We start from the raw sequence: 26,563 nt of genomic DNA, 5'->3' as shown, positions 1-26,563 counted from the left end.
CAGCAATAAATATACTCTGTCAGTATTGTTAAAAACGTTTTATTGCGCGTGACGGACGCACGAACGCGAATCCTCAGAAAATCGTACGACTTCTCTGCGAAATATGGACGACGAAATGCGAATTTTACTGTACCGATAAATTTTAGCCGAATGTCGTCGGGATACGGAAATTAATTAATACCGTTTCATGTACGGTCATAAATAACGTAAGGTGTTTCGGGCTATTATCATCCGGTGGCCGCGCGGGTAGTTCGAATTTCTGATATAAATTGGCGACTCTCTCTTCGCGAACAATAGTGGCCTAAAGCGTTTTCGTGTTCGGTATTTGTGTGTCGGGCAACAATGTAAAAGGGCTTCAGTGAAAATGAAATACGTGTGTACGTCGGGATACCGAAAGTGCGCGCATCCATCCGGGTTGTTGGTGCATGCATATGGAAATGCACCTCGCAGTACTCGAGCATGTACTTGCACATACATGCATTACCGCATTGGTTTGTTCAATTGCAAAGTCATAAAATCATGCACCGATCAGAAATGCAAATTTAATTAGCGAGTACACAAACCAAGAATTCAAATAAAATCAGTCGCTGTTGGAAATCTTGGGCGAAAAGCGAAAATTGTTAATTAGTTGTGTCATTGCTACCCTCTTGTGTTTAAAAATGACTTTTTATAATTATTCCTTTTCGAGCGTGATTACGTGCTGATTAAAACTTCATAACGTTTTCACCATAAATAAAATAAAAAGACCTTATTTAGTATAAATGAAAAAATTCTTCATCAATTTTCAAAGCATGTTCGTGCATTTTCCATTTCTTTTTTTTTTGGTATTTTTCACGGTTTTTTGCGATTTTCATGAAGATGACTTTTCGAGAGGATAGAACATTTTTTTCTCGTATAATTCGAAAATCGTCAAAATATAATACATGCAGCATGTATCTATCTCAATGCGTTATTTCCTAAATAAAGCTTAATCTTTTCGGATAAGTAAATTTTTTTGATTATATAAAAGATTAGTGGAAAGTTAAAAAAAAAAATGGAAAATATAGATACAAATTTATTTTTCCGGCTGACGAGGGCTCTCCTCGCAATAACATTCTGAAGAATTTACACCGCTGGTGATCGCACCGACGTCAGATCGCCGCGAGGTCAGATCTAATCGTAGACAAAACGGGAGATCGGATTTCGAGAGAGATACTTACCGACGTACCGCGGACACGCGTGCAATTACCCGCCAGTTCCAGCGTGATTTATCGCCCGTACGTTTTCGCTAAAGCAAACAGGGCGTGCACCCGCGCTCGGCGCGCTCGCGTACGCGTGCTCGGCCGAGTTACAAAACTCATTAGCATACGTAATAGACGCGGAATTGTGTGCAAAAATGGGCCAGGATTGAGGTGAATTCGAATAAAAATCCCCAGCTAGGTCAATTTGCGGGTATCCGGGTGTGCGCAAATTGCACGGCCCGCGCGCTGTCCGGTTCTCCTGTTAACTGCGGGGCATGCTTTATCTATTCGATCGCTCTACAAGCATTTTGGATTCTGCGTGTATTCCAGCGACTGGTAATTCGATTCTGGGTGAAAAATAACAGGTTAATGGGCGGCGTCCAAGTCAAGCACGTAATAACATAGAGATCGCGAAAATGATCACCGATAATCGTGCCGACTACGATAAGGAATAGGCGAAAGAGAGAGTGAAAGTAAGTCGTCGCGAAGTTATCTCGTTGGCGATTTCCTGGCGTCCGCGATTATTACAAATCGATTGGATCTGAAACTATTGATACGTTCCCTTTTGCCGGATACTTTTGCGATAATTATTTTCCAACTTCTTTCCATAATTGAATAACACAGTCATAAAAACTTATATCTTTCCAAGTTTCTAAGAGAGTTTAATGGGAAAAGCATCGTTATTATCTTAATGTTTCATTGCCGTTTTTATCGCAGAAGAGATTCAATAAAAAGATACACTTTAAAAATGAAACTGTAGCAAAAAGCGTCGAATTTTTAAATAAGATCCTCGCTTCCATTCTCCCTCGTTTCGTGAACATTCGGTGAACTCGACGCTCTTACAGAGTTCTCATTTCTTTCAGAGTTGAAAAGTAACGCGTTACTATTTTCGTTACTTTTTTTTTCGATAACGATCATTACTTTTTTCTGTCTGTAACAGTAACGGTAACGTTGTTACATTTTTTACAGCAATTACTTTAATCTCTTATTCTCTTATATAAAATTATTCAATAGAATCGCGTTATTTTGTAATTGGCTAGAAATATTTTATAATAAAATATTGAAAGTCTGCAGTACATGAAATTTTCAATAAAATCTGCGTTTATAAATTACAATCGAATTTCCTGCAGATAATCATATATTAAAAAACATTAATATATAGAACTATCAAGGATTTATTAGATAAATATAAGCTTAATATAAAGAAAATTGTTATAAAACTAGCTCGGAATTTTAAATTTCAATATTGATTTTAATAATTAATATTGATTATTTAAATAATGTGTGTAATTTTTAAATCTAATATCTTACTTTAATATCATAAAAAAAGTAACGAAAAGTAATGATAATAGTAACGAGCTATTTCTTTTTACAAAAAATAATAGTAACACGTTACTTTTATAAAGTATAACGTTCTCAATCCTGATTTCTTCTGCGTGTCGCGAGAGGATTTTCTTCCGCTTCCGATTTTCTCGTGCCGATAATCGCGAGTAAAGAGACGCTTAAGGAAACCGACGCGTGAGTCTTTTCGAGACAAAAGTCTTCTAGCCTTAAGGATTGCGAACGGTGCTTTGAACTTGCAAACCCGCCGCTCGTGCAGTCGATGTCGGGTAGGAGAGAAACTGCTATGACAGTAGGAAACAGCGAAGCGGAATTTGGGGAATGGAGTCCGCCTGGAGCAGCCGGTCCATGGAAGGAACCAATGTACCGTGAGAAAGCGAACCCAGTCGAAACGACAGAAATGCCGATGGTGATTCCGAGGGTGAAACGACGACGAGCGACATGCGGGATGATGCTGTGGGAAAAACGCTGATCGTCGAAGATCTTTCGCGTATAAACGAACATTTTTACTCTAATTGTCTGCACTATCGTTTTCAAATTAATGAAAGACTAATAGAAAGACTCTTGCTGAAGGAACGTATCGGTTTCCAAGATATCGGCAGAGAGTTACGTCGTAATTGAGGGAAGAATGGCGGAATAATTGGCAGTACCGTAAATGACAAAGAACGCGGAAAAGCGACGATATATAGAATATCGCGCGGTAATAACCGGTTCTTTGACGAATTAAAAGCTAATTTTCTCTCCAACTGCAGCGCCAAGGTACCAATTGTTCTCGCTTCGATGAAACAACGGAAGAATTAAGTTCTCTTCCCGTTCTCTTATTTTCCCTCGAAAGTTCACGACCTATCTCGAAAACTATCCTCCGAAATAACGGATTCCATTTCGGTGCGTGCCCGCCTCCGCGAGCGGAGCGGCGCGGAAAGGAAGGCCCGGAAAAGCCGCGCGGGAAAATTTAATAAATCCTCTCCGCGTCTCAATTCTATCCAGAACTGAGACTCACGTTCGAAGTTAAGTTCGTTTCTCTCTCTCTCTCTCTCTCTCTCTCTCTCGCGATCTCTCTCCTATGAGACGCCCGCGTCCGCTCTCGACCCGCTAATAGCGACAAGTTACTTCTGACCCGTCAGCGGGGCAGACCCTTGCAACGTCTCTATATTTAGACCGGGTCGAACTACCAGAACGGCGAGAAAACACAAAAGAAAGTATACAAGCGCGAGATGCGGGCGAGATGCGATGCGGCTCTCCGGTGCATCGAGAGAAGACGGGAGAGAGAGAAAGAGAGAGAGAGAGAGAGAGAGGGACGCGAGGAAAGGACCGTTTCGAGACGACGATATCTCGACGTCGAAAGAAATCGGATTATGTCCTCCGTGGACCTCGCGACTTCTGGCTTGCAGCTGCGTTTACGGAGGCGGTCACAAAAACGCCGTCATACTCAAAGAGCCCGCTGCTGCATCTTTGCTGCCCTCTCGACGCTCGACAATAACGCGGAGACAAAAAGTCTGTCAACTCCTCGATGAGTTCGGAGTCGATTCCTCCTGGCAACTTTAAATCTACCACAAGAGGAATGCGGCGATTTTCGATAATTAAACGTCAAAGCTGCGAGATGACAAAATATTACGTTTTAGCTTCAAGTTGATTTTACTTTGGAAACTGACCCGCATTCGTGACTTCATTGAAAATGTTAAAGACGAAAAAAAAAAATCGGTGCTTTCATTCTAACGGACATCGAACTGAGCGAAGAATTAATGGACGAAGGCCGGTGTTGTAGGACATCGCGGACTCGTGTGGTTTATATTCGTTGCTTCGCGTACGAGAATCGGCGATGGTAAGGTCGACGCTGTATATTACAGTCAGACAATATCAGCGGCAAGAAAAAGAACAGCAAATTTATGAATGCGAGTTGAACACGACGCAGAAGCGTATTTAACGATTCATGGAACGTTTTTGTTCCTATTTCTGGAATTTAATTTCAGTACGGGTTCTTCGTCGGTAAAAGGCTTCGATAAAGAATGTATTATATATATATTCGCGGGCAAAGTGCAATAAAATTCACATTCAAATTTATTAATACTTTTGTATATATATTTTTTAAATTTATATTTCCAATCAAAAGAGAAAGAGAGAGAAATATGTGTGTGTTAAAATATAAATTTTATTTTTATTTTCTATAAATCGAATTCGCTATTTTTTTCCACTGCAAATCCTCGATAGTTATGTAAATAGCTATTTGTTTTTTTATTTATTTTATTTTTAATACAAAATCATTCTGCGTCAAATACGCCTGTTATATTATATTTGTATATGTTCATTTTGGCGATTCTGCGAGTGGCGTTTAATTGGAATTTGGCTCTCTGTTTCACTTCCGTTATGCTGATCGGCTGTAATTGATAACAATCAAATAACGTCGAACGGCAACAGTGAAAATTTAATTTTATGCAAACGTGAGATAAAGTCTTCTTCAATATCCCGAGTTTCCTTGAACATTCAGTGAAAGCGCGAAGAGTTATTCTCAGTTATTACTAATACAATTTGTACTTCATTTGAAAGCGAAGAATGTACTTCTTTTCTTTGAAACGGTTGAGAAAATTTACTTTCTTTTGTGGACACGAGTTTCTTTTCAAATATGTAAAATTTAAGAAACCGATCTTCACCAAATAATAGTTTAATGATGATTTTTTTGTATGATTATATTTTTGATACGCGCGCGCGCGTTTTAACATGGTAAACATAAACTGCAGTAACATTATAATAATATTAATGATTTCCCACTCAATAACATAAATGTAGGTAATACAAACACACGTTGTGCTAACAATTATATTGTGCTTAGGAAATTATAATATTGATGTTAGCGATCGTATTGTTGCTTGATGTTTACCAGGAATCAACATTTTTGTCAATATTCTAAACTCGACTGTGCTTTCTCAGGATATAGCAATAATCTTCACAATACCACGAGAGGCGCGTGATTAGAACTCAAGGTGTTAAGGGTACCTTCAGTTAATAGGCATTTCTGACGTATCTCGCAACTTACCCGGCACTGTCGAGAGGAGTATCAAACAAACCGCCAAGCCACTCATCTTCACTGATGGATCTGTTGTCTCGTACAACGCCAGCTCGCTTCAATCTCGTATCGACGATACTTTAACGTTTCCGCTGTTTCATCAGCCCAACTTAATGCAGGAAGGAAAAATTCAGTTCCCTTCGCGATCCTCTTCCTGTTTTTCTTTAAATTACTGCTCGCCTTGTCTCCCTACTAATTTCATACGAAGCATTAGATAAGCCGTTGGACAAAGATAAAACGTTTATTCACAGATTTTTGTGCGTAGTTATTTCGACGACATAAATTTGGGCGTTTCTTTTTATAGCATCGTAATGGTGAAGGAGAGTTGAATGTCCGCTAACGCGCACTTCCGAAGTCTATTTTTCGAGAAGTAAGTAAGAACCCGGCAAATGGAAACTAACAGTAATATTACATTACTGATATAATTTCATTCCTACTCAACAACATAAATATAATATAACGCATATATTGTACGTAAAAGTTATATTATTAAATGGAAAATTATAACATTGTTGCAATATTACTATTAGTTGGCAAATGCAAACCAACAGTAACATTACATTACTGATATAATTTAATTCCTACTCGACAACATAAATACAATATAACACATATTGTACGTAACAGTTATATCATTGAATGGAAAATTATAACATTAATGTTAATATTAGTTGATCGAAGAGAGAATCACGGACTTGCGTTTGCTGGAAAGAGTGATTAAAATTTAGCGTTTGAAGCATTTCAATTTATTTTTTATTAAAAATTCTAATAAAAAGTTAATTTAAATTGTATTGTACAAATCTTTTTTCGGTACATCTGCGTTTTCCTACGATACGTTAATACGATAAGAATTTAGTCCTTTCAATCGCCAAGGGACGGAATAAAACTTTTGGCTCTGTCTTCTGCACGAAGCTCGCTTTTACGGAATGACACGCGGATCTGTACTGCACTGCTGTGCCCAACGGCGTCGGGGGAAGCTTATCTCGCGTCGTCAGAACGGAAGCGGCATCGCGGCGAGTACCACGCGGATGCTGTGACTGACGCCGGTTACACGCTGCACGCCAAGCACACGGGACCAGTTCGAGGACCGAGTTAGACTGAACGCAAGTCCGTGATTCTCTCTTCGAGTTCTCTCAGCCCTACCTAAGGTACAAGGCGTACTGGGTATGGTACACTGGACTCGCCCGCCTCCCTGTGAATAACGTTTTCTTCCATCATTAGCCGTACACATAAATATACACACGCACATACCAGTGTGACACGCGCTCGCGTGTATCCATCCGAAAGCGGGATCGTCAAAGGGAAAATGAAATCATCGGTATAGAACGACTGTCGCACTTGATTCGTTGAAGTTTCATCAGGAGAGGAAATTGGGAAGTGTAATATTCCACGAAGAGTGGATTCGTCCTCATCAGAGCTTCATACATCTGAAAAATTGAAATTGCGCCAATTAGCGTGAAAGAATATTAGGCAAAATTCTAATTTCTTAAAAAAAAAAAAAAAAATTAGATTCCCGAAAAATTAACGTGACTCTATTAGTTTTAGAATAAGGCTTATTCTAAAATCTAATTAAATTATTATATATACTGTGTGTGTTATACACATAAACTATATATATTATTTTATATTATATTTTTTTGCACTAATTCTACGCGCTGTAATTTAAACTACTTCCAAAGCAGAACAACAAGGTCACGATAACGTCAGAATAACATTAAAATAAATCGCAAATGATTAAAAAATGACTTTTAATGATCATTTTGCAATCATTTTGACATCATAATGACTTGTTGTTCTACTTGGGTTTCTACTATTGTCGTTTCAATGGTTTTATATGAATTTTTTGATAATTACGATAAAAAAAATTAATTTGGAAAGTAACACAAATAAATTATTAGTGTAAAATAGACAAATAAAAATAATATATTTTTTAGTTGCCTTCCAATATGTAATTTTTCACAAACGATAGTTATCGTACAACTATGTTTTTCGAAAGATTGAAAAGGATGAGTGCGGTAGAAAAATATGTTATCAGTAAAATTACATGTTTTTCACTGTGGATGGTTATTGAATTCCGCGTTGAAAAAAATACTTTTGCATCTCACTGGCGCGCGAAAATTTTAATTCATTACTCACTGCACCCGAATACACGCGCCACAAATAATTGTAGAACGCAACAACGGTAACAATTACGACGACCGCTTTTATTTCGTCCACAGAAATAAGATGAGATCTGTATCGATAACAAACTTTCAGTTCTTCCAAATGAAATATTTATTCTCATCTTTTCTATTGAACTGCTTTTTGTGTCACGATATTATTAAATACTTTTTGTACTATTAAGTACTAATTGAAACCATGTATTGTTGTATTTTTATTTATAAAAATATTTCTTCTATTATAAGTAAAAATATACATATAAAAATTAAATTATAATTAAACTGTTAATTTTTCCTATAAAGGTTTTTTAATATTATTATTGTTGAATGGTTTTATGTAAGAGAGTAATTACCACGCGTCTTTTTCTCTGCAAAAAACAGATTCATTCTAAATAAAAATGTATTTTTAAAAATTGAATTAATAAAATTCTCAACAACTTTTTTTTACAATATTATATTGAATACTTTTTAAGAGAAACTATCTAATTTTAGAATAAAAATTCTTCTATTATGAAAATAAATTCTTATAAAAACTGAACTGCTAATTTTCTTGTACAAACGATTTTTTATGAAATTATTGATTTTAGATAAGAAAAAAAAATGTTTATCTATAAAAAAATTTCTTTTATTAAATGTCTATTTGCAAAAATACAATTGTTAAAATAAAAATTGTCGTTATATTAATGCAATTAATTATTTATATATTTTGTAAAATTAAAGTTTATATTATTTTTTTTTATAAAATTATTTTCTAATTTCCAAAATCTCAGACAAATTAATTGAAAAATACTTCAAATAAAAATATTTGAAATTCTTCAGAAGAAAGTAATATTAATATACAAATATAATCTTTCGCCTTTCATTCCATTTATATCAAATATTTATATAAACTCATTACGTTTTTATAATTTTGTTTCTGTCTTCTAAATTGCATTGTTACTTACAAAAACGTAGTGCATGTATAATTGAATACACTGTATAAATATACACGAATGTCAGCAATATATTAAGCTCGAGTCCGTGAATTTGCTAACAGTAAGCGCAGACAGTGCGGATCAGTTATTCTCACGGAAAGAAGACCTAGTGGCGCCATCAGTTAGCGATAAAGGAAAGTTTTTATAAAAAATTTACCATTACGAATGGTAAATTTTTCAGATAATTTTTACAAGATGTTGACAAGTATATTTATTTCAAAATAAAGACTAAACAAGAAATTCTTTTTTATCATAAAAAAAAGATATATAGTCTATTTTTTTCAGTTGAACTTCTCGCACTATTCAGCTTTTTTCTTTTTCTTCACATTGGAATAAAAGGAAGAAAAACAATAGAAGTTCAACTGAACAGCTTTAAGTATAAATGTTCACTACTTTATTAAATTATTTATTCGTTTATATACTCTTATTAAAAAGACTAAAGAACATACAAAGCTCATGTAAAAAGTTCTCTTATTAGAAATAATACACATTAAACAAGTTCAATCTATACAGATAATAAACAGAGAGATTCAAGAAAATTTTAGATAATAAAAACACAATGTTAATATTTTATTATTGATAGTTGTATTATAAGGAATCAGACGGCGATTATAAAAAACAAGACATTATTATAATATTTAGAATTAATTTCTTTATTCGTCAACATTTCCTACGAAAGATTTGCATGTGCGAATTAATAAAATTAAAAACTCAGGTAATAAAATTTATAATATATTAAATGATTTCAATACAATGCGACGCTTTAGTAGAGATCACAATGGAATCAGACATCTCCACCTCTAAGTCGAAGTACAAGATGAAGTGTAGACTCTTTCTGAATATTATAGTCGGATAAAGTCCGTCCATCTTCTAGCTGCTTGCCCGCGAAAATCAGTCTTTGTTGATCGGGAGGAATGCCTTCTTTATCTTGAATTTTCGCCTTTACATTTTCGATCGTGTCTGAAGCCTCGACCTCCAGCGTAATAGTTTTACCAGTGAGAGTTTTGACAAAAATCTGCATACCGCCGCGAAGCCTCAAAACCAAATGCAATGTGGATTCCTTCTGAATATTGTAATCAGAAAGTGTACGACCATCTTCAAGTTGTTTTCCGGCGAAGATCAACCTCTGCTGATCTGGAGGTATTCCTTCCTTGTCCTGAATTTTGGCTTTAACATTCTCGATCGTGTCCGACGCCTCAACTTCCAACGTGATGGTCTTTCCTGTCAATGTCTTGACGAAAATTTGCATACCACCACGTAAACGGAGAACCAAATGCAAGGTAGATTCCTTTTGAATATTATAGTCAGAAAGTGTGCGACCGTCTTCAAGTTGTTTCCCGGCGAAGATTAACCTCTGCTGGTCCGGAGGGATTCCTTCCTTGTCTTGAATTTTGGCTTTGACATTCTCGATCGTGTCCGACGCTTCGACTTCCAGAGTAATTGTTTTACCGGTAAGCGTTTTGACAAAAATTTGCATACCGCCGCGAAGCCTCAAAACCAAATGCAACGTGGATTCTTTTTGAATGTTGTAGTCAGAAAGTGTGCGGCCATCTTCGAGCTGTTTTCCGGCGAAGATCAATCTCTGCTGATCCGGTGGGATTCCTTCCTTGTCTTGAATTTTGGCTTTAACATTCTCGATAGTGTCTGACGCCTCAACTTCCAACGTGATGGTCTTTCCTGTTAATGTTTTGACGAAAATTTGCATACCACCACGTAGACGAAGAACCAAATGTAAGGTAGATTCCTTTTGAATATTGTAGTCAGAAAGTGTGCGACCATCTTCAAGTTGTTTTCCAGCGAAGATCAATCTCTGCTGATCCGGGGGAATTCCTTCTTTGTCTTGAATTTTGGCCTTGACATTTTCGATCGTGTCTGACGCCTCAACTTCCAGCGTGATGGTCTTTCCTGTTAATGTTTTGACAAAAATTTGCATACCACCACGTAAACGGAGAACCAAATGCAACGTGGATTCTTTCTGAATATTGTAGTCAGAAAGTGTGCGGCCATCTTCGAGCTGTTTTCCGGCGAAGATCAATCTCTGCTGATCCGGTGGGATTCCTTCCTTGTCTTGAATTTTGGCTTTAACATTCTCGATAGTGTCTGACGCCTCAACTTCCAGCGTGATTGTCTTTCCTGTCAATGTCTTGACGAAAATTTGCATACCACCACGTAAACGGAGAACCAAATGCAATGTGGATTCTTTCTGAATATTGTAGTCAGAAAGTGTGCGACCATCTTCAAGTTGTTTTCCAGCGAAGATCAATCTCTGCTGATCCGGGGGAATTCCTTCTTTGTCTTGAATTTTGGCCTTGACATTCTCGATCGTGTCGGACGCCTCAACTTCCAATGTGATGGTCTTTCCTGTCAGGGTTTTGACGAAAATTTGCATTCCACCACGTAGACGAAGGACCAGATGCAATGTGGATTCTTTCTGAATGTTGTAGTCAGAAAGTGTGCGACCATCTTCAAGTTGCTTTCCAGCGAAGATCAATCTCTGCTGATCCGGGGGGATTCCTTCTTTGTCTTGAATTTTAGCTTTGACATTCTCGATCGTGTCCGACGCCTCAACTTCCAATGTGATGGTCTTTCCTGTCAGGGTTTTGACGAAAATCTGCATTCCACCACGCAATCTGAGGACCAAATGAAGAGTAGATTCCTTCTGAATATTGTAATCAGACAAGGTACGTCCATCTTCCAGCTGCTTTCCAGCAAAGATCAAACGCTGCTGATCAGGTGGAATGCCTTCCTTATCCTGGATCTTTGCTTTTACATTCTCGATAGTGTCAGAAGCCTCAACTTCAAGAGTTATGGTCTTCCCAGTCAATGTCTTCACAAAAATCTGCATGGTGCTCTACAATAAAATTTCACGTTGTATGGACAGTTATCTTTTAATTATATATATATATATAATATCTAAATAAATCGATTCTAATTATTTACAAAATGAGGACACCTCGGAGAACATCGATAAGTTATACAAATATAAATGTAGACAAATTTTAAAAAAAGGATAAACCACATTCACCTTTACAGACAAGCCGTACACAAAGTTATATTAATCACGAAACTGAGAAAGCTGGCTGTTTGCAGATCAAAGCTGCTTATATGACGCAGTAAAATTAAGACCCGCCATTTTGATTCGTTTTAGTTGCTCGTCATTGCTCGTTACCAAGCGTATGACGCCATGTTACTCCGAGAAAACGTAATGACAAATATAGGATTAATTCTACAGCTTTTTCCTACATGCTCATTTCCTACATGCCTCTCACGCTGATGCAGATACAAAACGACTTTTCGATTAGATTTCGAAATATACCGATAAAAAAACGCCAATCAAAATAAGCTATTCCGCCTAGCAACAGAGCCAACAGGCTCGAAACAACGATCGATAATAGAATCGCGTATAGAACACACATTTGGAAATGACTATACAAATCGACATGTATGTTTCTTATTAAATGTAGCGTGTCGATGACTATCGGACAAATTCTACGATTATCATTACTATCTCATTTGCACGAATAAATCGACTTTTCGGACAAGGACAAAAAATTCAAAATCAAAAATTAGTATATCGACAAGTATAATGAACATACCTTTTGTTTGAAAGCTTCTCGCTGTGTGTAATTTTCACGCAAGACAACTGTAGTAGAATAAACGCTCTTCTCTGCTCAAGTTCACAATGACTATTGAAACGGCCAGCGTCGCGAGGCTTGTTTTTATACCACGAATCACGTGACTGCGAATGACGCATGTTCGTATCCGATTGGCTGAAGGATGTCGACGACGCCACTGATTGGCTCGCTGGTTGCATACGTCACTGATCAATATGACGTTAATATGCGGACTGACGCAGATCTCGTGTATCGACTTGGCAATAATGACAACAAAGAACATTCTAGAATCTAGGGTCTAGAATGTTCTTTGTATATTATTGCCATGTCGATACGTGAGATTTGCACTGGACAGAGTTATCAGTGATCTGGTCGTATGCAGAATGTATGTATATAGAATGCTAAAGTCTAGACGTCTTGATATTCTGCATCATTCTCTCAGGTTCTCCGTAATTCTAGTGTTACATATTATGTATGTACAGAACGCTGCAAAATAAATCACCTGATTTTAAGGAATCATATATCTTTAATGGGCTATGAATGATAAATATAAAGTATGTTTTAAACGAATGTATCCCGAGAATGACCTAATTATCGTATATACGCCAGAAATAACAATTTAATTATTAATAATTCAGTTATTAGCGAATTTCGTCGACGATTCGGGAATCGAGGGTTTAAACTGCGTACATAATTCACAAAGACCAATTCGTCGATTTAAAATTTTATAGACCACAAGTACGTAATCGAAAAGTGCGAACAAATTGTTTCGTGAATATTGAACGTGTAATGTTTAACAGGAGAGCGATTGAGAGAGCATTTGCAAGCGTATTTAAGGCGATTATTTATCAATATTTCTGATAATTATAAAAATCAAGTTTTAATTGCTGTTTAGAATTTGCGTTTTTATCTCAATTTTAATGGACTAATAATGGAAGTGAGACGATTAATTTTATAGCACCCTGTACATCTGTTCTCATTTATCAGAAACCGAAACAGTTACAATTTCCTGTTTGAGCTCAGCTTTCAAAAATGATGCTCACGTTTATTCCCAACAATATTCCTTCTCTAGATATATAAGTACGACGTTGATGACGCAAAATGATGCATTCCCTAAATATAAGTTGATTATTAAAAAAATGTCCTTGTCAAAAGATATTTGTGGCTAAAAGCACGATGCATTACCCTTTAATAATAAATATTCAGGAACGAAACGGTTTCGATGGATACCGAGATGTTCACCGAACGTTCATGTTATTTTTTCTTTATCTAGAAGATTTCTATTTTCGCTTTTCATTATACAAATCGACCTCGCAAAATTTAATTCGCAGAATTGCCGAGTCATAAGCATAACGTCGCAATTTCAATGACTCGCAGACTGATGCAATACTAACCGCGTACGAAAATAAGGTAGAAACAAGGTAAATAACACGATATATATCGTATATTAAGAATATTATTCTCGTATAACGTTCGTTTGTTCGTTTCCGAAATAAAAAAAACATGCTCTTCAAAGAATGATTTTCTCTTATAAAAATTAAAGTTTGACGCAAGAATCCTATAAAATTGGCGTGATTATCAGCGGTAAATACTAAAAAAATATATATAAAAATACTTCAGAGTCAATGTGTATCTCGAAAAGATAAAAATTATAGAAGTGAATAACTCAAGTGTCGACTGATGAAATTATAAATATTCCGATATGAATATATTTGCTTGCTTTTGTAAATTTTGTTTTATTTTAGATACATAATCGACTTGCAGATTCGAAAAATAATAACTAAAAAATAAATCGCGCGTGCACACTATTGGCTTTTATGTTTAAATTCGAATTATTTCGTACATATTACTTGAGTTTTTCGTGAATAAAACATTGAAGTTGGAAAAGGAAAGGAACACAATAATATCAAGGAAACTATCAATTCTTTCAGTCAGAAGTATCAACAAGTTCACAGTTGCGTCGTACACATGTTTGTTTTATTCAATGATCATTCAAAAAAACAGAAAGTCTACACAAGTCAGAATAAATTCACTTAAATGAGGAGGTAATGTCTAAAAATTGAAACGTCAAAATTTTAACTCGACTGGCTTGAAATTCTGTAAATGAAACTAATTTATAGTATTATGTGTTAAAAAAATGTTAACACGTGCACTTTCTCAGCATCGAATAATCATCAAGCATCCAAATCATCGAGTTATAAATATATTGGCGCTATTTTCTGCGTGAGTCACATACGTGACAATAGCATATATCGTAAATGGTCACTTTGTGCAGAAGTGAGAGAGAGAGAGAAAGAGAGAGAAAGGATATAGTATTTCCTACACGTACTGACTACACACACAACATACACACAAAATCTCAATACAATCTATTGCCTACTCTTTAACTTCAAACTTATAAACGTTCGTCGTCGTCGTCTTACTACACGTTCATTTGAATTTTTGTTTGTGTATCTTTCATAACCAATGGTTAATCAGTCTAGCTGATTCAAATTCTGTGAACGCGTCCGTCAGTTTTGTCGAGACAAATCTAATATCAGAATTAACAGAATCGTATCCGCCTGAAAAAATTAGCGGTCAACTCAAGCTTTCCTCAATAATAACGCTAGCTTCGTTTTGTGACACGCTTATTACAGATTAAATACATCGTAGGAAATAAATCCATTGCCATAAAGTAAACGACTCACAATAGAGACGTAGAGACGAAGAGCGCCCACTATTGTAGTTTAATAAACGCGTCTTATATCTTTTTATTAATCATATCATTCCTCAGATTACGCATATTCTAAAAATCATGACAAGCATCAGCCTAGTTTCAAATTGTCCTTATCCGAAGATATCTCTCCTCCTAAACAAGCAACTGACAGCGGGAAAAGAAACTGCTTCCTTATACTAGATAAGTTAATAGATAATTCGTACTGCAAGTACGAATCTTTTGGTAGATCTTCTACTTGGAATCTGTTTCCATTTTGATCTCTTCCGCCTTTTTGTCCTTCTTCGAAGCCTCACTATCGGTACCTTCTCCATTACTGTTATCGCGTCTTCGTTTTCGAGCGAATCGTCCCTTGAATTTCGGTGGCGGCAATTGTTCCATACCTAGGACTTTATGAATCTGGCGGAATGCCACTAATCGTAAAGCATGCTGCGCCGACGAAGTAATATCTTCTCTCTGTTGGGACGTCATGTTTCCTATTGCATCAACGGGCTCTTTCTCACATGGATCGGATAATCCTAAAACGAAGAGATTATGAATCAACATTGATTTCCGCACGTTATCTTTTGACCAACAGTACAGCTAAAATTTTTATCAGATGCCATATCATCTACGTATATCGCGGAAGATCTGATTATGATACAGGAGAACAAAATACTTGTACTAGAGTTCAAAAATCAGTTCCACAATACACTCAGTCTCGTCATCTTTTTCATCATTTGAAGATAGGAAATTAAAATATCAAAAAATGATATAACAATAAATTTTAGAAATTACCTGGACTACCCGGTAACAATATTCCTCCAGCTACGCATTCCAAAAGTCTTCTTAAGGCTTCACCCGGACTAAGGGGACCTCCAGCGGTGCTAATCACTTTCTCAGTCAATAATTCTAATGCCTGTATATATATTGAAAAACGTTATCGAGAATCGAAAAATCGTGAGAACGAGTGAATAATTAATGGAAGTAATTAATATGCCGCATATACTAACCCAAGGATTTAACGGACCCCATGTTGGCACACGATTACACAGGTCGCGCATTATACGGATAACCATAACACAGCTCTGCAGCGAGGTAGCTCTAGCCTGTTGAACAGGATTAACATTTAAAAAACTACGATTTAATATACGTAATAAATGCACTGGCTCTTCTGGAGATAAGCCTAAACTATCCTTCGATTGCTTTGTGTGGGCTTTAGCTATCCTCCCAGCCTCGTGCCTAGTGCCCCTAATAGTATTAGCCCATATCAATATTACCGGGTGTTTATCGATTACTCTTTCCTAGACGTTAATACCTGTCGCAATAATTAAAAAAAAAAGCCATAATTCATGTGTTTCAAGGAAAACTGTGCACATCTTAGAACAACTTTAGAACTCGACTCTAATCTACAGAAACACCCGGTACACTTATGACGCGCTACTGTGTGTTTGTGCTTGTCTGTCTCTTTTAATCTCCAAAGCTGTGCAATTAATGCACATGAAATTGTTACAATACAAAAATGGAACGAAATACATAATCTCACAAAAGCTGTACTGATGCTATATGTCGATTTGCTTTAAGGTTAAGACAGACCTAGAACAGACGCAGCCTAGGCTACAACGCATTAAGGACGATCCAGAATAATGAATTACGCTTGATCGTAAGGCAATCGAGGTCTGCGTACTTAGTAAAGAAAATAAAGAAAATCACATTCATTCTAAGAATATAAATGAATTATACTCGAATTGCGACGTCTCGCAGTGCAGTTCCTATTATTCTGGATGTTGAAGATTTAAAGCAAAGCAGATGTAAATGCATCTAGCAGCATTTTCGCGTGACTGTCGAGATACACATTTACATGTTGCTTACTTGCAAGATTTCTTGCCTGATATATCTGATCGCATGTTCGATGTATGATTAGTTTTTCTCTCCCACGTACGGACGATGCCACTGTTATCCGTTATTTTCGGAACTATTTTTATTTCGGACCGTTCGAAATTATGGTATGGTTATAAACGGTGGTAATAAACGTGGTCCGAAACGTAAATGTAAAATCTAAAACTCCGAAGAGAGTACAGTGGACAAAGCCGACTTGGTGTGTGTTTCAAAATTCAGCGGATATAGAAACGGTGGACATCGAACGTGATCAAATAAACAATTCAGACAGAATCATGTCAACGACAGGTCGATTAATGATAAAAAATAAAACCGTCACAAGGCTGGAAGTTTCTAAGACTGCTTTTTCTCTTTTTCTTTCTTTTTTCGTTTGATTAAAATTGTTTTAAGAGAGAGAGAGAGAAAGGACAATTTGCACGCGTCTCACGTTTTATCAGGAGAAAATAAAAGAAAATGCTTCGTTACATAGCGCCAAACAAGAATGTGGCACCGACAATTTGAGTTCTTGAACTGAGAGTTAATGGATTCAAACCTGAAACCACTTCGCGTGCCTGAGTGCAGCTAAAGCTTCCAAACACTTAGCCTTGGGAAGTACATCCGGTGGGTCTGGTTTCGTCACACTGGAGGCTGCGGGCGTTGTTTGCAGTTGAGCAGCTTCCTGCTGCTGCTGTCCACCATTATCTGAGATTTCAACAAAGAAAGCACAACACGCTTAGACAACACTTAGAGTGTTTGATCATGCCCAGAGATTTTAGGTATTCCCTCTCTCTATTAATATTCGTTTCAACTTAAGCACCTTTATATTGTGGGCTATACCGTAATGATGCCAACGTGAAAAAAGAAATATAAGCCTGATCGAATGTAGTACGTTTGCAATGCACCGAGTTCACCCCCATTAAAACGTTCTTTCTCAGATGGTTCTTCTGCCGCTTAAGAACATCCGACAATTCCTATCAGCATCGGTAGTGTCACCTCTATCCGCTTAAAAGGTAGGTAGCACCGATGCCAATAGAACGGTCGGTTAAGATTCAGAGGTAATGTAATGCACATCGCAGAATGTGCGTACAGCATTCGATAACAGTCAGAGGGATTTTCTGTCTTTTTTTATGCATGATCAAAAAGTCCATAGTTTTAAGATTGCCTCAGCGTTGTTTCCTCCTATCGCAAGCGTGTCCACGTTCAATGAAATCTCTCGTTAGTATTGATCGTCGATGGAAATTCTAGTTCGAATATTCATTTTCGACAAAATATATAAATCGCTACTGTAAATAACATAACGCGCAACAATGGAAACCGGTATCTAATCGTATCATATTTACGCTCTTTTTCTGCGAAATTTATCTCAATATCGTTCGAGTATTGTTTTGTGATATACTCTTAATAATTGGAAATGAATTCTACAAAGAGGACTCTGTCGTGGACACACTAAGACACGCAGCTATATCGAAAAGGAAATGAACTTTTATGTTAGAGCGTATGTACACTGGCAACCGTCGAATCGTCCTTGGCTGCCCCGCATCGTCCTGGTGCTTAAAAAAACTTACAGAAAATCTTCTGGGCCATGAAAAGAACAAACTAAATGTACAAATTGCAGAGTAGATCAAAAACGACATGAAAATAAAAGAGGTGCACGATTTCATAAAAAACCCCGCTTCGCCTTTATAGTTATCCTTTTCTTGGCCACTATAAAAATGCGAAACAATGAAATCACCTGCTGCGGCAGACTTGGGTGTCTCGCGCATCAGAGGGCTGGTGAGTGTCACGCTGACGGTAACTGTACCCCCGGAGACAGTTAAAGCCGCGGATTCCGGATGCTTTCCAACATTGTAGGTTTCTTCTGGAGCTACATTCTTTAATTCGCCCGGTAAAATCTCAGCAACCTTATTGAGCAATGTTCTATAAAAACGAATAGTCTCGTAAATTATAATGTATACGCACGATTATTGTATGCAAGGAAATCATCTGAGATACCTGGTAGGTTTTTCTGCACACAGTACAACAAGACACACGTGATTATCTCCGGATAATAATAGCCCTTTGGCCAAGTTTCCGACGCGCATAACGCCACGAAGTATCCTAGAATCTTCTTTTTCCTTTTGAAACGAGAATAGATTTCCGTCGCTTCCATCTTCCTTTTGTGGTGTAACTGCCTTCTTTTTATCAGCTTCTTCTTTCTTCAATGCATCAGCGTTTGCCTGTGGGGTACCAGCCTGTACATTTACTGCAGTAGCATTGGAATTGGCAGGAGTATTCTTTTTACCTGTAAACAATCATGTTCGTCAGTGTAAGCTATAATTTTAAAGTTCGCATAAAAAGAATGAAGTACTTACCAGCCTCAGCTAAAGCATCCGACACAAACTTCAATGCCTTTTCGGTGTGAGAAACTATTTTTTGAACTGCCAATAGTTCTTGTTCCTTAGGATAAATAGTTGTATGATGCGCCAATACATGTTTGTCGTCAGATGAATCCGGTCGTCTTTGAGGACCTGGGAATAACATCATGGGTGGCGGTCCTTGGAATGGACGCGGCATCGGCGGGGCACCTGATCCACGTCCATATCGTCGATACCATTCGAAATATTCGCACTCTTCCTCGTAGCGACGCCTCTCTTCCCAATATATCATTTCCTCGTCCATCATGGGTCCCATAGGTCCCAATTGGTTGATTTCTTCTCTGCGACGTAAATACTCATCGCGCATTTGTTGTCTACGTAGTTTTTCTTCCAGCATCTTGCGTTGTTTAAGGCTTGGTTTCATGTCAACAATCAAATCGGGATTGACCTTCTTCTTGTAGGCAAATCTATGACGGCGACCTTTCATATGCATGTCTTTGGCATTGGGATCGTTGAATCGACACTCGCATAGTTTACAATTGAAACTTATGATCTTTCCATCCTCAGATTTATTCTCCTCGATATATTCTTGGCCAACCGGTTGAATATCCTTCTCATCGCCCGTAGCCTCTTCCACGGTTTCTTCAACCGATTCCTCCTGCTTAACCTCTGCAGTTTGATTTTGATTCACCGTGCCCAAGTTTCCAGCTGAAACATTTGTACAAATGCAATTATATAGATTATATAGATGCTTTGTAAATCCTATAAATATTAATAGAAAAATATCACTAGATTCTAATAATTTCTCATAACATGCAAAAATGTAGGCATTTACTTACAAGCGACAAAATTGATTTTAGGTGTTGCTGTCACTGTCGACTTCTTAGCAGCAGCAGCTTTTGCAGCTGGTTTTGGATTTAGAACTGTGGGATCCGCACTTGGTATAGGTTTTCCAAGTTTAGTGTGCAACTTGACGACCTTCTGATGCTTGGCACCTCTGATATGAGCGGCGTAGGCATCATTTCCAGTACAAGTTACATCACATAGCTCACATCGAAGACTGTTGCCTGCTCCACGCGCTGGGGGCTGTTGTGGCACCTTCAGGGAGGCCTCCTTCTTCTTGTGCTTCTGACCCTCCAGATGCTCACGATAAGTCTGTGGCCCGGCGCAGCTGATCTTACAGACATCGCAATAGTGAAGTTGTTGAGGCTTAGGAGGCTGCTTGGGCCGCATTGCCTTCATCCCTCCCCCGCCAGCTCCGAATCCCTTCCGTCCGTAGCCCTGCCAACCTCCAGTCTTCTGGTTAGTGGAATTGCTGTTTGCACTCTGTTGGGCTACATACATAGTCGCAGCGCTATATAGCGCTGCGTCGTAGCCGGAATACGTTGTACTCGCCGTTTCTAAGGGAAATGAAATTGAAACCTCAAACTTTGGAGGGGCCCAAACCATTCGTACTTTCGCGCGGCGAACAAAACTTTTACTATTACTCATTTCAAGATGCATCAAAAGACGAATTACGAAGACTCCACGAAGACGAAACACCGATGGGAAATTGATGTACTCGAAAATGTGCTCCATTCTTCAGAGTAGATAAAATGAAATTTATAACTTCTGCTAACTCCTCAAACAGTTATTACGATCGAGAATGCTAGCAGAGCTTTGAAAATTTGTTTTGGCATTTTTCATATGTATTGTGAGAGGATCAATTTCATGTTATTAGTTTCTACATCACAGTTAGTGGTCAAGAGAGGACCGAAAATATTTGAACATAAATGTATAAGAAAAAGTCAACACACTTACTATTTGTTGCAGTTGATGGAGTAGCGGCAGGCGTAGCTGGAGCTGTATATCCTGACGAATAAGTAGCGCTCTGCGTAGGATTTGATTGCTGATAAGCCGTACCGGATGCTTGATAGGTCTTAGCTTGTCCAGTAGTAGTGGCTTGTCTAGCAGTACCAGTATAAGCACTGGTCGTGCTGTAAGCAGGCTTTGCAGCCTGATAATGTGTTTCGGTAGTAGTGTAAGTTGCTGCAGCTGCTGCTGGTTGTTGGTAATAGGTTTTAGTCGCGTCGTATGTAGCTGCTGGAGCAGCTCGTCCGTAACCGTAGTCGTAAGTTTGAGCTACGGTACCAGGATTGGCAGCTGCAAGGAACATGTGTTGCAAGACATTATTGTTGCACTTGAAAATAATTATATTATTGATAACATAGAGAAACAAAAAATAATATTTAAAGCATTTGAGCTAACATTATATTTATTGTACAACAAACGCAATACAAGTATAATAAATGAAAGTATTTCTTGTCCTTCCTCATTCTCAGACCATATTCCGATATATACTGCAGCATTCAAAATCTACAATTCAATGTTATGTATATTATAGTTTTTTAATACTGATAATATACATTGGAACATGATGTTTGCTCACGGTTACTTTTTGCACTCAGCACTTTTGCTTCCTTTCTTTTCAATATTCAAATATATTTCATTTTAATTGCAAAAATTTCAAGCAACGTGAATAGACCTATACCCTCAACAAACAATCAGCCAATTGTTGAAATAAGCATCTATTAATAACGTATTTAATTTAGTGACTCAACCTAATTTTAAATCAATGATCTTTCCTTTTAATTACAAAGAGCTGAACTATGCAAGGAATAAAAGACTAGACGAATCAATTCAGAATTCAGGTCGAGTTAGTATATCGAATATATTAAAAGTCTCAGTGGATTTCCAGTTTACTATGACTACGTTCCATTTAATGCATATGGAATCATTTCATCCTTGTTTATCTAATGTTAAAAAGAATTGTCCATGGTAGACCACATGAAAACTTATAGAAGAAACCGAGTGTAAGTGTAGCTCCACCTGCTACACCTAAACCCGATCAGTACTTTTTCCCATAATACTAAAAAAATACTTGTTCAAATCTTTAAAAAAAAGTTTATATTCAATGAAAGTTGAAATTTTGTACAAAAGGTGTTAACGACAGGTATACACTTTGAAACTTGAAATTTCTTTCATAAAGGGATCGACCGCTGAACGTGACCATGCGGAATTCGTACGTAGAACCCACCTGCGTACGTTGTCCCAGTTGCGGCTGCAGCAGCAGCTGCCTGATACGTCTCGTAGCCGGTCGCAGCAGCGGCAGCGGGTCGTTGAGTGTACGTGGCAGCGGTAGCTGCTGGAGTTACCGCGTATCCTGCTTGGCCGGTCTGATATGCGGCGGCGCTGGTCGCCCTATTCGTGAAGCAACGTTAAAAAGTAAAATTATCACAGCCGCATTAGTAGAGGTGGAGCGTTCGCGCGAGGAAATGCGACACGCAACGGTAACGCGGACGGTGATAAGTACGGCGTAGGAAAAATGTATTGGAAGCCCCTCGGGGGAGACGCTCGACTCGGGACGCTAATTTCTCGCGGCGAGAATAATGGCCGCCAAGCCGGCCGTACCTTTCAGACGCGTGCCGTCGAAAACGCGAACGCTTTTATCACTATCGCAGGCACACGCTCGAGGCCACGAATCCTCGCTCGACTTAACACTAGCTACTTAGTGATAATGATAATGCAGACGATTTCGTACCCATATTGCGTCCCACCGTGAGTAAAGCCGAAATAATTGTTCTGAGCCATCCTTCCTCGCGAAGAGAATCTCGGAAAGAAGGACAATGGAGGCAGTCGTAGGGCGTGCCACGAGCGTACTCGAAAGATAGAACGGCGGTGGTAGTGCGGTACTGCCGCGCGCGCCGATTGGCTGGCGTGCCGCGAGAGCAGCGCGCCCTCAGTGGCCACTTCCGCAAAGAACCGGCAGAGCGCGGCGGAAGATTAGAACTGCACTTCCGCGCGAATATACGACTACGACGCGCCCGCGCGTTCTACACCTGGCGTCGCCGCGCTACCTGCCGCCGGGCGCCGTCGGCGATCAGCGGTCGGCGTGCACGGCGAGCTACCTGCCCTGCCGCCGAGCCAGAGATCTCCGTCGCACGAGGTAAAGATATCCGGAGGGAGACAGAATGAAAGAGAGGAAAAAAACGGTAGCGCGATGTGGCCCGCCCGTATGAGTAACGATCGGTCCGAACCGATATACGATCTTAATCGAATCTCACCAAACTTACTGCGTGTCTTTCTCGGCTATTCTCCGGGACGCCGGGGGTAGTGGAGCGTGGGTAGCGTGGAGAACAGAACTTGCTAGCGATAATAATTTCGCGGCTGGTCGCGTATCGTCGGGATCGTCACGCGACGTGGCGCATCGAACATACGTACGGCGTGCGCGGGGAAGGGCTCGAGGCTTGCCGTTGGCAGAAACGTGCGTTCGTACGTGCGTATGTGCGTGCGTCGCCGTGCGATACGAGATACACGCGCTACGACCGCGCTCGCGCTCGTTTGTTCGCCGTGCCGTATGCGTGTCCGGAAGGCGTAGGGGGATCTAGATTCTAGCGCCGACGCGCTCAAGATGTTTCTAGTGTTTCTCTATTCTTCCTGCCCGACGCCCTCTGCCAGTCGTCCCTTCGTAACATCGCTCACTTCCGGAGTATCGACGTTGTCGCGTTTTCAATTATCAGCTTCTAACCATGTAGATTAATTTTAATCTCGTCGATTTAATTTACCTTTCGTCTTTGTCTAGTTCTAAGAATTAATTTACATTGGCCTAGTTTCCACCGAGGGTTAAACCGGATGTAAGAACCAAGTCTTAAGTATAATATTCAGATGTATAAGCCAATCAGAAGGTAGTGTAGGGTAATTGTAGAATACCCTTAAGAATCATTTGTTAAGGAGCCTTTTTATGCTGACGCTCGACGCTCATTTTTAGCATCAAAACAGATCACGTGATAAAAATTGACGAATATCAAGCATTAATTTCGATTACGTGACTTATTTGGCGCTAAAAATGAACGTCGAGCGTTAGCATGAAAAGACACCTTTAGCCTTAAAATTACGAATGTAGTTTTGAAAACTTGCCCTTGGCTGGCCATCTTTAATATAACATCTCGTCGCGAATAGTAATTAAACATTAGGTGTTCTTTTTTCATTGCACTAGACTGCACTAAAATTTTCTATCTCACTTCTACTAAATATACATCCGCTTCAAATATATATATCTATTTCATTTCAAGTGTAGCAAGTATGTACACTGTGTTCAATCACAAAATGAATAGCTCTTATATCATATAATAATAATACATTTGTATATAAACATGTAACTGCATTGTGTAGCCTCAGTAATCTCGTAGCTTCGGTCACGCAATTTATCTGTATACTGTGCGCGGGATTAAGAACTGAGACTACTGTATATTATACATATATTTTCAGAAGATCTGGCGAAACGCCAATTAGACACAGTAGTGCCTAATTTCATCGCGATCAGCTGGGAATTATAACACGGATTTTTCCACTCGCTACTATCATATTTCACCGGGAGATCAATATGCGTCTAGCATTATTTTTCTTATTACTCAACTGTTTGTCATTTTCGATATCGAAGAATATCGTGCTGATTATTACGGATGATCAAGATTCTATTCTAGACGGCATGGTAGCGTCTTTAATTCTATTTTATTCAAATTAGTTAACAAAATAAAGATTACTAAAAATTCAATCTAATATGTTATATGTAGATATATATAAATTAATAAAATTTATTTTCAAATGTATCGGCAAAAAATCCCGCATTAATCATAATAAAAGTGGCTTCGGTTAAATTGACTGAAATTAATTGTGATTTTATTTTCAGATTATGAGATAAGGCAGTAGCACAAACTTTTGCATAACGTGCCTAAGTGAACCAACTATCAAAATCTTTCCTTTCTTTCCATTCCATGGAAAACAAGAATTTCAATTCCCTTATGCACTATGTATTATGCGTTATGCAAAAGTCTGTGCTGTAGTCAATACTGATCAAAAGTTTTTAGACAAAATTATCAAAAATTATTCTATGCTGTGATTGGATCCGTAACTTCCTAACAGAGCCTAAAAAGTGTTAACAAAGTATTAAAGATCGAAGCTTTTTTAACACTTGTGCTACCAAAATCAATCCATTTCTAGTTTTACGTAAAGAAACTTTTTTTTTTCATATCTCATAAAGCTACAAAATATCATCACCAATTTGACCGAAATCATTTTTATCATGATTAATTTATATGATTAATGCAAGGTCTTTTATAGAGAAAATGCAAAAAATAATAAAATAAGATTCCAATTACTTTAATTAGAAAACAATTACAATCGTTTATACTTTGGAAGTGCGTGCTTACCGTGATTTTCAATTTATAATTTTAGACGCCAATGACAAATACTTTGAATCTTATAGGAGGTCGAGGTGCTACGTTTACAAATTGCGTAAGTATAAAAAATGCGGAAATTATTTCATCATTTCTATTCGATTTGGTGTGTAAAGAAAGAATCGTTTAGTTTGTAGCCACACCTGTTTGTTGTCCCAATCGAGCATCTATTTTGACAGGACGATATCAACATAATCATCTAACGGTAAATAATTCTGTCGCCGGTGGTTGTAATAGCGCGCGATGGCGACAATTACAAGAGCCGACAACGTTCGCCTCTCTTTTGCAAAATATCGTCGGATATAAAACGTTTTACGCAGGAAAATATTTGAACCAGGTAGACCCTCTTCAATGATTCTTCGACTAAAGAAAATTTCGTTTTACGATGTACACGAATATTGTAAGCAAAAATAATTTTCTTTAAATTTTATAAGATTTTTTTAAATTCAAAATTTGACGTCTAAAATAATTGAAGTAAAAATTGGATTTTAAAATTTGTGAAATGAAATTTTAACATCTTTTTACTTTTTTCCACAATTATTATTTGTGATAATTAAAATAAATTAATGCACATGCGATAGTATGGAAAGAAGGAAACTGGCGGTGCGACTCATGTACCATTGGGATGGGATTGGTGGGCTGGTCTTATAGGAAACTCGAAGTATTACAATTATTCATTATCCATAAACGGTACTGAGAGAAAATACGGTGATAGCTCGAATGATTACCTTACCGACGTGATCGTGAGTATACAAAAATGTTCAACATACAACTGAGAGTAATAAATCTTGTCTGATTCTAATATATAAATATAGCGAATATAAAATTGTATTTGCAATTTTTCCATCTTTTTGAACATATTAAAAAATTAATTATTTTTATGAAACTTTTTTTTCTCTATTAAAAAAATACTTGTGAATCGAATATCATTTTTGCTCTTCATCGTACACGATAATTTGAAGCCTTTTCATTTTTTATTGTAATTATTTGAGCTC

General features: G+C 37.9%; 4 protein-coding genes across 8 annotated transcripts in view; 1 reads left to right on the top strand and 3 right to left on the bottom strand.

Moving 5' to 3' along the window:
* The window catches only part of LOC108751615 (fibrillin-3-like), a 47,406-nt gene extending 41,601 nt beyond the window's left edge, over positions 1 to 5,805 (bottom strand). Inside the window, exon 1 of the mRNA XM_018491887.1 lies at positions 5,593 to 5,805. Coding sequence (XP_018347389.1) covers positions 5,593 to 5,638 — 46 coding nt within the window. The 5' untranslated portion in view covers positions 5,639 to 5,805. The remainder of the gene's footprint in view (positions 1 to 5,592) is intronic.
* Positions 5,806 to 9,474: 3,669 nt separating this feature from the next.
* LOC108751612 (polyubiquitin-A) lies at positions 9,475 to 12,463 on the bottom strand. 4 transcript variants are annotated; one of them, XM_018491881.1, is made up of 3 exons: positions 12,352 to 12,463; positions 11,367 to 11,606; positions 9,475 to 11,138 (listed from the first exon to the last, which is right to left on the bottom strand). In XM_018491881.1, exons 2-3 carry the CDS (start codon positions 11,598 to 11,600, stop codon positions 9,540 to 9,542), a joined length of 1,833 nt encoding a protein of 610 aa, XP_018347383.1. In that variant the 5' UTR covers positions 11,601 to 11,606; positions 12,352 to 12,463; the 3' UTR covers positions 9,475 to 9,539. The 4 variants fall into 4 exon arrangements, with proteins under 4 accessions (XP_018347383.1, XP_018347380.1, XP_018347382.1 ...); XM_018491878.1 differs by having other exon boundaries at positions 9,475 to 11,606; XM_018491880.1 differs by lacking the exon at positions 12,352 to 12,463 and adding an exon at positions 11,861 to 12,086 and having other exon boundaries at positions 9,475 to 11,606.
* Positions 12,464 to 14,479: 2,016 nt separating this feature from the next.
* Positions 14,480 to 22,996, bottom strand: LOC108751616 (zinc finger RNA-binding protein). Of its 2 annotated transcripts, none has more exons than XM_018491888.1 (11): positions 22,874 to 22,923; positions 22,370 to 22,533; positions 21,094 to 21,435; positions 20,133 to 20,693; positions 19,291 to 20,001; positions 18,932 to 19,220; positions 18,672 to 18,856; positions 17,493 to 17,641; positions 16,075 to 16,170; positions 15,860 to 15,980; positions 14,480 to 15,600 (listed from the first exon to the last, which is right to left on the bottom strand). In XM_018491888.1, the coding sequence occupies exons 1-11, from the start codon at positions 22,921 to 22,923 to the stop codon at positions 15,317 to 15,319; spliced, it is 2,952 nt and encodes a 983-aa protein (XP_018347390.1). In that variant the 3' UTR covers positions 14,480 to 15,316. The 2 variants fall into 2 exon arrangements, with proteins under 2 accessions (XP_018347390.1, XP_018347391.1); XM_018491889.1 differs by having other exon boundaries at positions 15,317 to 15,600; positions 20,133 to 20,582; positions 22,874 to 22,996.
* A 1,534-nt stretch (positions 22,997 to 24,530) lies between these two features.
* LOC108751617 (N-acetylglucosamine-6-sulfatase-like) overlaps positions 24,531 to 26,563 on the top strand; it is a 4,209-nt gene continuing 2,176 nt past the window's right edge. Inside the window, exons 1-4 of the mRNA XM_018491890.1 lie at positions 24,531 to 24,823; positions 25,567 to 25,626; positions 25,699 to 25,905; positions 26,150 to 26,311. Coding sequence (XP_018347392.1) covers positions 24,716 to 24,823; positions 25,567 to 25,626; positions 25,699 to 25,905; positions 26,150 to 26,311 — 537 coding nt within the window. The 5' untranslated portion in view covers positions 24,531 to 24,715. The remainder of the gene's footprint in view (positions 24,824 to 25,566; positions 25,627 to 25,698; positions 25,906 to 26,149; positions 26,312 to 26,563) is intronic.

Source organism: Trachymyrmex septentrionalis, unplaced genomic scaffold (genome assembly GCF_001594115.1).
Source record: "Trachymyrmex septentrionalis isolate Tsep2-gDNA-1 unplaced genomic scaffold, Tsep1.0 scaffold50, whole genome shotgun sequence".
Classification (NCBI taxonomy): Eukaryota; Metazoa; Arthropoda; class Insecta; order Hymenoptera; family Formicidae; genus Trachymyrmex; species Trachymyrmex septentrionalis.
This window is presented reverse-complemented; position numbering and strand designations above follow the sequence as displayed.

Excerpts from the sequence above, each read along its gene's own strand:
- LOC108751616 (XM_018491888.1), bottom strand. The coding sequence starts at position 22,923 with ATGGCTCAGAACAATTATTTCGGCTTTACTCACGGTGGGACGCAATAT. Across the intron at positions 20,002-20,132 it reads TAAAATCAATTTTGTCGCTT|CTGGAAACTTGGGCACGGTG; the intron begins GTAAGTAAATGC and ends CAAATGTTTCAG. Across the intron at positions 16,171-17,492 it reads GGCACGCGAAGTGGTTTCAG|GCTAGAGCTACCTCGCTGCA; the intron begins GTTTGAATCCAT and ends CCTGTTCAACAG.
- LOC108751612 (XM_018491878.1), bottom strand. The coding sequence starts at position 11,600 with ATGCAGATTTTTGTGAAGACATTGACTGGGAAGACCATAACTCTTGAA.